At 46.0% G+C, this 12,320-nt stretch overlaps 1 protein-coding gene across 1 annotated transcript in view; it reads left to right on the top strand.

Annotated features, from left to right (window-relative positions):
* Nucleotides 1–3,742: 3,742 nt before the first annotated feature.
* Nucleotides 3,743–12,320, top strand: part of LOC136942931 (girdin-like) — a 51,182-nt gene continuing 42,604 nt past the window's right edge. Inside the window, exons 1-3 of the mRNA XM_067235998.1 lie at nt 3,743–4,156; nt 4,273–4,373; nt 11,990–12,098. Of these exons, the coding sequence (XP_067092099.1) occupies nt 4,094–4,156; nt 4,273–4,373; nt 11,990–12,098 (273 nt within the window). The 5' untranslated portion in view covers nt 3,743–4,093. The remainder of the gene's footprint in view (nt 4,157–4,272; nt 4,374–11,989; nt 12,099–12,320) is intronic.

The raw sequence follows: 12,320 nt of genomic DNA, 5'->3' as shown, positions 1-12,320 counted from the left end.
ACGGCTTGTCCGTTGTGTCAGAACCATCTCCTCGCTGTCCTTCACATAGACACCTAACGGGCCAGGAGAGGTGTGTGTGACAGTCAGAGGTGTGTGTGAGCAGCAGGGTTGTGGATGAGCAGAGGAAGTGATGATACAACCATGGAAGGGAGACTGCAGTTGTTATGGCAACAGATTAGTGTCAGCACATTTCTCTCCTTCCATCCCTCCCTCCCTCCAGAGACTTGATTAGGCTTATCCAGTTGCCATGGATTTTGGACAGGTTGAGAGCTCACCATCACATACTAAATGCAGGGCCACAGATGAACCATCAGTGTGTAATGGAACATTCACTGAGTGCTTTTAAATTAGTTGGTACTGGTACTTATGATTATACTACTTTGTCCCTGAACAGGGTGATATTTGAAATGTCATATTAGACTACTGTATATTACTGTATGTGTATTATAACAGTGACCAAATACTTCATACAATTTAATTAGACATATATACTTTATATATATAAAATACATCTAATTAGGTGTGCTTTCCTTTGACAACACAACATATTGTAATCTCATACTGTATATATATATTTTTGTGTTATTATTATTTAATCCATCTGTTGAATCCTTCCTGTAACCACACAGCAAGGCCGTAATCATAATATATATTGGGGGGGGACCAATATTAAAATCTGGTCAAAATGTCCCCCCCCCCCCCCCCAATATATTGATAATAAAATATTAATGTGCTACGCTACAGGCAACCAGGCACACTGTCCGAAATTATCATAACAAATGTAATTCCCCCCCCCCCCAATGTTGACTCCATGGCTACGGCCTTGCCACACAGTATTTGCTTTTCACAGGCTGTCTTCCTGGCCCCTTTGTCCTGCCTCGTGGTAATATGGTCTCCTCTCAACTTTGCCCACACTGGAAGCAAAGAGAGGGGAGTAGGATGGCACTGGTGACTAAAGTGACAAGGTGTCTGTTAGTTTTGTTATGTGTGTGTGTGGTTTGTGGTGTGTGTGTGTGCTGTGTTTGGTGTAGTTCTTCCCAGAACTAAAGAGATTTGCTCGTTTGACTACCATGGTGGTTGAGTCTATTGGCAACATGGTGGACTGCATAAGCTGCATCACACTGATTCAGGTTTTTTTAGGCAGAATCCAATGAGCTTTTCTCCAGTGGGGTGAAAAGTGGGCTTTGTAGACCTCTGGCAGGCAATCAGGACTGTGTATTTGAAAGGGATTACGCATCAAACCACACTGTGCAAATTCCACTGCAAATATGTTTACAACAGGAAACCTGCGGGACACATTTTTGGAAGGGGATGTATTTGGGGGGAGAGAATAATGACTTTGCTACCTTCAAGATTGCACGTATAAATTGTTCATAGATGAGCTTGCCTCAAGCTAGGCCTATATGTGATTTGATCAGTTTAGTTTGATTTCCCCCTATCAGAATGGAGACAGGAGGGTTATCGAGGCTTCCAGGGCTGTTTTTCGGTCATCCCTGGGCTTGAAATATGATATAGAGAACTTCCATTTACAGTTCTTTTCAGTAAAAACTGTTAACTTTTTACAGATGTTTTGGGCATTGTGGTAAATATTGCTTGGTCAGTGGAATCTTTGCCTGAATGCCAAATTAACAAGATTTTATCATTGCAACAACAACAAAAAATCCAAAAAGAATATGCTACGCCTTCCTCTTTATTTTTTAAAAAGCCTGCCAAGATGAAGGCATTTTATTGAGTTATTTCCCTTGCTGAGTGAAGACTGCTCAGGCCACTTGATTACCAGGTGGGGAATTATGCTGCTCTGTGACACAACATAGAAACTTGAATGATAAGCGTGTTTTATAAAAGAGAAACCACAGTTTGTATCACACTCTGTACTACACGCACACAGTACACACACACACACACACACAGAATAATGACATAGCCAACATCCTTGAAAAGACAAACTCTTCATCACCGAAATAAGTAGTTTCACAGAGCATTCACTTGCATCCAGTCTGAAATAAATTTAATCATGAGTCATAATAAACATTAATGATGTGATACTATATATAGTGTTGAAAAGTGTTTTAGTAGCGTGTATGCTTTGTGTTGCTCGCTCTGCATTATAGGAAAACGGAAAACATTCATGCCAAATATGGGGTGACAACATCCATCTTGGTTTAAGTCCCGCCCAAACCAGACAACCCATGGAATGTCTAACCGCAGTGCTTCCATCTTTAAACGTAAACATCGTTCAGCTCTACAGTCACACAACTCTGGCTGTCAGGCAGTGGCAGTTATTCAAATGAGTTTTGTACACTGCTTTATCTCAGGGTAGTGGTGAGTACATTAGTAATTGTGTTAGGGACATGCAGAAAGAGTGCCACCGTATTGATTTTTCTCAGCCCTTCAGAAGTGACCATTTCCATGTCAATGATTTGTCCTTTTTGCACCATTGCCCTCAGCCCCATTCCAAACAGAAGAGTATGATTAGCTGTTCTTTTATCTCTCATGGTGAATCTGTCTGTCCGAACTTAATCTGTTACGCCCTTTTACTGAGACACAGCACCAGATGTAAACCTGATGTACAGTAAGCCTATATGTGTGTGTTTGTGTGTGTGTGTGTGTGTGTGTGTGAGTGCGTCATTGGTGTTTCTGCAAAATGTGAAGGTCATATAGTGTAACCTCCTTGTTTGTAAGAGGTGGCCTCTACCATGTTCTATATATTTATATCCACCAGGTGTCAGTGACTGCATTGTTGCCCCAAACCAAAGATTGGTGGTAAGAAATGGACTGCTATACATCTAATTCCATTGCCTGACAATGGTAGACTTACCTTTCCTAGAATTACACCACACACATCCTTCAAACCACCTCAGCACCCCTAAAAATAAGAATAAAAACATTTAAAAAATATTTTTTATTATCATTTGATTCGAGTAGTTCATGAAGAAAGGGACATCTTTAGTTTTTTCATTCATTCAATATTTTGCATAATAATACATAAATGTATTACTTGTTATCCAGTGAAATTAGGGATTTATATTAGCAAGGGGGTTTAGCCCTTTTGCAAGGCACTGTATTCATGTCACATTATCATTGGGGGCTGAGCACCCCTAAAGGTCTGATCCTAGAATCGCCCCTGTTGTAAACCCAGTAAATTCCATGACTTCAAAATAGTATTCTCCGATCAAATAATTGTCATGATAATTAATGTCTAGATTTGTAGGTGTGAAAAGATGTGTTGATTATTCACACTATAGAAAGACTACGAGTGTCGCCCTATTTTCTCACTCAGTTTCAACCCCGAGCGCAGTTGATTTTGGCGGAAGAAGACGCTGGGAGAAAGAGCGGGTCTCAGGGGCAAGTAGAGAGAGGCGGTGCTTCGCCGTCTCTCGCTCATCTCTGTACTGAACTCACTCAATCAGTAGCTTAATATGCAGCCGTTACTCACTTGGCTGGAACACAGAGAAAAGTGACTGAAAGGCGGATTCGCTGCCACATATAATAAGGAGAATAATTCTTCGTTTTGCGTGAACAAAATCGATTATCAACAATGAAAGGAGCGTAATGGGATTTGTCTGTCTTGAAGGATATTCTATGTAGACGTTCAGAAGGAATCCTGTTCAGATTCCTCTGTGGTCGAACCTTAACGTTTGGTTTTACTGTACATTGGGCGTTTTTCTTTTAAGCATATGGTAACCTACCTGTACGTTCAATGTAGGCTATCTTCATTTACCTCTTTAGTTGTAGTAGGTCAAGGGTGCCCATACGGACGTATCGGTAACGGGGGGGACAGTCCAAGGCTTTTTCAAAAAATGTAATGCATGCCTTGTCCTCTTAAAGGAGGGTACCGAAGCATCTCAATCGAGTGAAGCTGATCTACGCGGCGTTTGTGGATTTATTTTTCAGCGAGAGTGGACGTATATCAATGGACATATATTTACTCTTTTGGACAAAATGAGTGCCTGTTTGATTAAATCAACCACATGAGTGACGTTCGTTTAAATTAGGGTCGTGCTCACTGGGGAAAGGAGACGCTGGAAATTCTCCGAGTAGGGGACGGCTTTTATTCATATTCTCTGAGATTGTAGCTGCTGTCTCCGCGGATATGGAAAACGAGGTTTTTACGCCTCTGTTGGAGCAATTTATGCTCACGCCGCTGGTGTCCTGGGTAAGCCCACCCTAATTAAGCATTCTGAGGCATTTTGCGCCACCTAATTAATGACCGATCGCTGAAAAGTGATTTTCTATTCAGAGCCCTTTTGATGTGTATTTCCCTTTTTACAGGTCAAGACTGTCGGACAGCAGTCTGTCCACGATGGCACCAAACTCTCGGAATACGTTGAATTAGTGGACGGGATCTATTTAAACCAGATAATGTTAGAGATGTAAGTAGTTTGACCTTTTCAATTCTTGTTTCCAAGACAATGTCCTAACCCAGAAATCCCATTCCATTGTCAGACGTATACACACACAAACTCATTACATCAATGCCATCCATTTACAGTTGAAGTGAAAGGCAGCCCCTATAGTCCCCTTAGGCGATTAGAAAACGTCAGCACGTCCAGACAGTAATATCGAGTCTTTATTTATTTGATGTTGAGGCCCCAACCAGGTTGGATGCAGCCTCCTCTACCTCTCCTACTGTAGCTGGAGGTTTGCATTCATCTGTGGCTGGAGTCGCCAGCAGCTCATCTTCCAGTTGAGCGGTCAGTCACAGAAAATGTCTGAATGTGAAGTGTCATCTGCAGCCTACTGGAAGACTCCCTGCCCCTGTGCTGAGTGCAGTGCACACTCCTTGCTCTTTCACTGCTGTTGGTGCGACTCTGAGGAACCCTCTTTCTAAAAGTGTGAAATCAATCTGCCTCCCTCTCCAGTCTCTCCGTGACTACTGTCTCTGCAGGTCTCTAGACCAGTGGTTCCCAACCCTGGTCCTCAGGGCCCACTGTCCTGCATGTTTTAGATGTTTCCCTGCTCCAACACACCTGATTCAAATGAATGGGTCGTTATCCAGCGTTATCATGATCATTAATTTGAATCAGGTGTGTTGGAGCAGGGAAACATTTAAAACATGCAGGACAGGGGTGCCCTCAGGACCAGGGTTGGGAACCACTGCTCTAGACAACCTAAAGAACTGACTTGATTGGCTCCGTAGGCCATGTGTTCTTAGTATTTTGAGGTTGTAATGGATGCATGTTTCGGTATAATCAAAACCAGATAATTGATTTCTGATTGGAGTCTTTCCTATGTCCTCCAGCACTCTATGGCACATAACAGATCTGACATCACTCCGTGTAATTCAATTAATATGTCTTAAGCCTCAGTTTTAATTATCTCAACATTTCCTGGTAGCGTCAAGCTAACCTCCCTCAGTGTGCCTGTGGTCTGCTCACCAATGTTTGCCAATGACCAGATGAACTTCGTTTTGATCGAAGCAAAGTGTGATAAACAGTATAGTAACAGCATATTAGACGTGAATGAATGAGCTGATGGGATTTTCTTTATGGATCTTGTAAGCCAGCCTGACTGTCATGTTTTAATGAGGTTTAGTTCTGACTGCCTGGCAGGATGTGTGTGTGTGTGTGCGTGTGTGTGTGTGTGTGTGGCAGCTGCTGGCACTTGTCTGCCCAGCAAGACTCCCACACAGAAGGCACATTGTCAGATGCTGTAGTCAAGCCGCTCTTTGTCTCAAGTCTCTTGGTTTATGAAGGCTGCATGTTCAAGTAAACAACTCTCACCTTACAATGTAGCACTGAGCACCCAGCCCTCCCCAGTAAGAATCATAAACGTTGTTAGTTCTATCACATCAGCCCATAACACATGGTCCTCTGAGCAGTGCTCTGTTGCAAACCCACTCACTGCACAGTACCATTTAACTGGGAAACATACACTATGTTTTATGCACCATAATCATTCAAGCTATGTTTGTTTTTTGCATACCGTACTCTTATTGAGTTAGTTGGTGCTCATGGTCAATTCCATGTAGTCTCTGCTCTAACCTGCTGCAGGTGGTTATGGTTTCTAGATTCAGTTGACCTGTGCCAGAAACTTGTTTTGAGAGTGATTAACTTAATGTTAACCATGTAATAGGTTTAATTTGGTTGATCTAATACCGTCTGTACTCGTTCAACAGGCAAGGCCTGCCCATGTATCTAACCAAGTCCTGAGGGGCTGAAACATCCGATGAAGGAGGAACAGTTTTAACCTTGTACTGTAATGATCAACAGCCAAGTAGTCTGCCATCCTCATTATCCTATTTTCAAAATCTCTTCTGCCTCAGTCTGTTTGTGGAAACTATCTACAAGTGCAGTAGTTCTGTGGGGGTGTTGTGTTTGGTACTTTGTATTGACTTGGCGGTGATCGATTCGCCATCGTCTCCCCTCCCCCCTCCACAGCAGGGTCATTAGATTTGGCCAGTCCATTACAAAGACGGATGGCTGCTTAGATTCGTCACACTGTGCCTTAGCTGTGCCGAATCATACACAGTACCCAATTTGATTCTCATCATCCACTGTGATGAACGGCACTGTCGACTGTCTGTTTGACGCAACTCCCAAGCTTCACAAAGTTGACCAGAAAACGAAGAGGCCCTCCAAGATTATCTGACCCAACGGTTGGCTCTGCAGGCACAGATGGCTCACACTACTGGCTGCCTCCAGTGACAACTGCCCAGCCAATTACATTTTCAGTCTGCCAATTGTCTAGCCAATTAGAATGCTCTTTAGAATGTCCCAACCAATTACTTTGCCCCCCTCAGTTACTTCCTGTGAGTAAGACCACCCTTCACTGCGGTGAAGGGTGGTCTGAATCAAATTGGTCGTCTTTGAAATATTGAACTGAACTGGCAGGTTTATTAAATCGGTCCCATTGCACCTGTAAAAGACAATAAAACACTGCTCCGATATCTCAGCTAGTATAGGTGTTGGACCCAGTAGTTTTGTTGAGAGCGTCACTGTAGAGGTGGTAGTGTTGTACTGGTTTGTTTAGGTGCAGCTCAGAGCACAGGGAAGTGAAACAGGTGATACAGGGGACAGATGTTCTCTGTAGATTAGAGTACTTCTCACATACGAACAGTAACGATAGTGAATGGATCTTTTTTTCAAGTTCCATATTTGATTATGGTTTTTATGATGCAATGTAAAATAAGGTGAGGTGGCCTTATGTTTTAGGGCTACCGTTAATGAACATTAGGTCCCATTTATTTGCTGTTCTCTGTAATTCATGCCCATTAATGTCCTTGACATCAGTCACCTCATTGTCCACAACACACACACACACACACACACACCACCTGAAGCTTGGCAGCTGTGGGGATCTAGTGCCTCTCATACTCTCTTCTGCCAACACCTCTTTAGGTCGACAGCACAGCCAACTCGCCACCACACACACACATAAACACACACACAGCCCACTCCTCTCCACCCTGACATGACCACTTAACACAGCAGTGGAGCAGCTCAGCGGCAGATAAGATATCTGTTGAAGGACAACGGTTTAATTAACTTAATCCAGATTGGATTGAAACCTTCCTGCGGGCCCACATTCACACCCAACTGTGCCTTTCAGCCCGAAAAATGGGGGATTGGAAAGACTGGTTTAGCTAAAACCATTCCCCATAGAACAGGACCAGTCACAGCATGCTCTCTCTCTCTCGCGCTCTCTCTCTCCCTCTCGCTTTCTCTCGCTCTCTCTCCCTCTCTCTGTGTCTTTCTCCCTTTCCGCGTCTCTCTCTCTCTCTGTCCGCTGCAGTAGTTCTGTCTGTCTGTCTGTCCCCCCCCCCCCACGCCTGATGTGTTCACTAAGCAGCAGGCCTCTAGCTTTTGTTCCTGGTCCTGTGCTGGTTAGAGGAGGAGGCATAGCTAGGATTCCTGCTGCCTGCAGGGCTGCTGTGGATCTGCTCAGGCTGCCTCTGTTACGCTAGCGGGCCATGCACTCCCAACATCAGAGACCCACGGGACAGGCTACAGGCTGGCTGTCTGTCTGTCTGGGGCAAGCAGACAGACGGACACAGAAGTCAGAGATGCTGTCATATCGAGGAAGCTACAAGCCAAATACTGTCCCTGTGGCTGTTTCCCCCCCAGACAGGTTAACCACCTCCCCCTTCTGCTCTTCCCCCTCGCTCCGATCCCTTTCTCTCTGTCTGCCATACCTGCGGAGGGTAACAGCAGGATGTTTTGATGATGTGAGAGGCCTTGTGAGACAGGCAGACAGGTAGACAGGCAGACAGGCAGATATGCAGGAAACAGCTGGCGTGACCTTGAGAGGACACAGCTTTAACGAGGCAGCAGAGCTGAGAGCTGAGTCTCCAGGGGTAGGCTAGCAGGCCTTGAGCATGCTGACAGCACAGAGACAAGGAGGGGAAAACCATTAGAGCACAAGACTGGGAAATCAGACAGAACTTAGCTAATGACCATGTGTGACTGCGAGAGAATATTTTCCTGCAAATGTTCACTGGTGTCTGACTATCACAAGCTCAGTCATTAAACAACAACAAAGGCAGTGGTCTTTGTGGGTTTGTGACATAGAGGGATGACGCATGATGTCATCCTGCATAGCTGTGAACCGTCAGCCTTTACCACCCACCACAGGGAGACTGTGTCATCATCCCCCACACGCCTCTCTGGTGACTAGCTAGATCTCTCTTCCTGCCTCTCTCTCACACACACATACACACACTGCACCCCCTGTGGTGTTTGGACAGCGTGGCTCTCGTGCTCTAGCCCCTGCATTTGCTGGCCAGCCGACGCCTGCCTTCCTCTACCCTGTTCTGTCCTGCCCTCCTCTGCCCTGCTCAGCTCTGCCCTGCTCTCCTCGGCCCTCCTCTCCTCGGCCCTCCTCTCCTCTACCCTCCTCTCCTCTACCCTCCTCTCCTCTACCCTCCTCTCCTCTGCCCTCCTCTCCTCTGTCCTCCTCTCCTCTGCCCTCCTCTGCCCTGCTCTCCTCTGCCCTCCTCTCCTCTGTCCTCTTCTCCTCTACCCTCCTCTCCTCTGCCCTCCTCTCCTCTGCCCTCCTCTCCTCTACCCTCCTCTCCTCGGCCCTCCTCTCCTCGGCCCTCCTCTCCTCTGCTCTCCTGTCCTCTGCCCTCCTCTCCTCTGCCCTCCTCTCCTCTGCCCTCCTGTCCTCTGCCCTGCTCTCCTCTGCCCTCCTCTCCTCGGCCCTCCTCTGCTGTGCTCCGCTCTGCTCCCTGGCAGCCCTCCTCTGCCATGCTCCCTGGCTGCCCAGGGTGACTGTAACTCAGGCTGTCAGATGTAGGTTAGTCCCCATACCAGCCATGGCAGGAGGCAGCCCCAGGCTCCGCTGGGCTATGCATTGACTATTGACTCCTGGTCTTCTTACAGCCTATTTATCAGCGGGACCATCGGCCAGTACAGTATTTGGGTTTTGTCTCGCCGCACAAAAGGATTTTCATGAGCGTGCTACAGGGCGCAGGGGGGCTTATGATGATGATGATGATGATGGTGTGAGTGCATGTACGTGCATGCACGTGCATGCATGTGTCTGTATGACCGAGTGAATGATACCAGATGAACTGCGATGATATCCTGTTGTTGGCCGTGTTTCTGGACACGTGTGTGTGTGTGTGTGTATAGAAATGTGTGTGTGTGTGGAGCTACTGCTCGCCCTGACAGGATTACAGCCCCCTCTGTGGTATTTAATTAAGGGGTTAAATACGACCCCCCACCAGGACGCTGGAGAGGGCCTCGGAAGAGGGGGTCACATGATGGCGGGCCATTCAGACTGCTGCTAAAGAGAACACTGTCCTTTGGATTAGCAATACTGAGGGGATGTGTGTGTGTACGCGTGTCTGTGAGACAGAGAGCGAGGCAGAGAGCTGAGGAAGAACTGATCAAAAGGCCTATTAAGACATTCACTGTGTAGCTTAGCCGCCTCACTTCAGAGGAGAAGGCAGGAGGTAGTTGTCTCGTTCGAAATCATGAATATTTGTGTTTTTAAATATGCTAAATGTGTAGCTCACTGAAGATCCTAATTAACCATAGACAGTGCTGTGTAGCCTTGTTATCAGTCACATATGAATGAAACAAGGGGGTTTTGGTGAGAACAACTAGCTGTTTTATTCTATTCTCCCCGTTGCTTGGCAACGCCTTTTATTGAGTGTGTGGTGTTGATGGTTGCTAATTAGAGGAGCATTTCATCCCTCTCTGTAGTGGAGAGAGAGAGTGTGGAACTTTCTAGAACACGAGGAAAGGGTGGAAATTGTGTCAAGGCTCAGCTGAAATCTTCTCCATCAACACAAGGCGGTGTTTGTTTCAGACACCACCGCTGAAGGATTTTCGTGGGCCTCGCAGATGCAGACTTGTAGACACGCATGGCTGCACGCACATGCTACATATTACATGCTACACGCATGCACGCACACAGACACACACATACAACCTTGTTTACTAGGCTTTGCCATGATGATTGAAGGACCTCAGTATTTAGGTTCAAAAGAAAGGCTATACATCACGCTGGATTCCCAGCTTATTCTGAGTGTTATCAGAAGAGCTTCTAGGTTTCTGGGTGATGAGAGGTTCATCATGGCCTCTTGAAGGCCCCATCAGATGGTCCTCAAGCAGAATGAGGTCAGAGGGAGAGTACCCAGAGACTACTGTACAACCATCTGGACAGTCAAGCCCTTCACCATAGGGTGAACCTTCCACTTAATTTTCACCTCATGGTGTATCAACAGGCAATGTTCGATGGATTTTTAATCCAGCCACTGGATAAACTCACGCGTGCTGAATTAGAGATGAGCCCCATCCTACTGTGGGGGTCTTCCTAGAAGCATTGCTGTCTGGGCTGATGCATGTGGGGAGGGCGGGCGGGGGGCTGTAGGGGGCTATAGAGGAAAGTGGGTCAACCATGTACACATGGGCATGGACTAGGACTAGGTCATATCCTCTAGCTGCATCCGAGGTAGATGTTCTTAGTCTCTATTTTCAAGGAATTTACTGGAAAAGGTCATTCTGGCAGCTTCTCAATGAAGAACTGACCGATGAGATATTAACACCCGATCCATGCTTCTCTCAGAGCAGTGTGGTTAAATGATTAGTGAATGAAAGACTCTTGACACCTATTGATTTTGTGATGGACAAACTGAAGTATACCAAGCATTCATCATACACTGAGGGAAAAGGGAAGAACAGGTCCGTCTATCTCTAATCTGGGCTATGTAAGTATACAGTACAAAGATATATCATTAACTCTACACTCCAGAGATGTATTGTATGTAAATTGCGTGCTTGTGCGAGCCCCCTCTAACGCAGGTTGACATTTGTGAAGTGAATCACGAGCACTCTTTCTCCCTGCCCTCAGGGAAGAGGCAAACATCTCAATAGAATAGCTCTCCTTGACTGAAGTAGAACAGCGTCTCTTAACAACAAACACATGCACAAACGAGGACAAGAAATGAGAAATGGGGCAAGAAAAGTCTCTGTTATTATATTGTTTACCGGATGACCTGATTACAAACTTTTGGGGTCCCACTCTCCCCTCTCCCACCACTCTCTGTTCATCTCTTGCTTGGACTCTTGGCCTGTCTGTCTTTTTAAGTACAGGCCAGAGGTCCTCAACACGATCATGAGAACTGTCCGTGTTCAAACCCTCGGACATTCCCACTCTGCTGCTAACGCACGCCCTTCACCGACTCGCATGTTGTAGCCAAACACGTTTCTCTCACTCTGTTGCCTGTACAATCTCCAGTTTGTGTTTGTTCGCGGTCGAGTACCAAAACTAATCTGTGTTTTGTCTCTCAATTGGGTAGGGTGTATCACACAAACACACACATTCCTCCCGGTAACACACATGACCCTCCCCCTGCTTTGTGTGTGAGAGCCCTCACCTTTGACCTCAGCTCTGTCTGTCAGCAAATTACTGTAATTATGGACAGGGGGATAGCTTAGTGGTTAGAGCACTCGACAGATCAAGACGTCGCAGGTTTAAATCCCCCCTGTAGTCGACACGGATGAAGCGTCTGCTAAATGAATACGTTCTCTCTCCTCAGAAACCCGAAAGCCACAGTTCAGAGGACCAACAAGAAGGTGAACAATGACTCTACTCTGCGCATACAGAACCTCTCCATCCTGATTAAGCAGATCAAGTCCTACTACCAGGTGAGTGAGCAGAGCTTCAAGATGGAGGAGTCTGCAGCGTTTGAGGGGGTTTGGAAGAATGATACTGAGGACATGGCAGTTGGAGGTTTATTGTGCTAGTTTAGTAACGCTCTTGCAGCAGTCTGGAATCAATGGCGTTTTTTTTTACACATAGCTTAGTAAATGAAGATTTTCTGGGAAACGGTTGTTCCTCAGTCCTCACACATTCTAACATACACATAA

The sequence above is a fragment of the Osmerus mordax genome, chromosome 5, assembly GCF_038355195.1.
Source record: "Osmerus mordax isolate fOsmMor3 chromosome 5, fOsmMor3.pri, whole genome shotgun sequence".
NCBI classification, from domain to species: Eukaryota; Metazoa; Chordata; class Actinopteri; order Osmeriformes; family Osmeridae; genus Osmerus; species Osmerus mordax.
The sequence above is the reverse complement of the archived record's forward strand: the minus strand, read 5'-3'. Positions and strand labels throughout refer to the sequence as shown.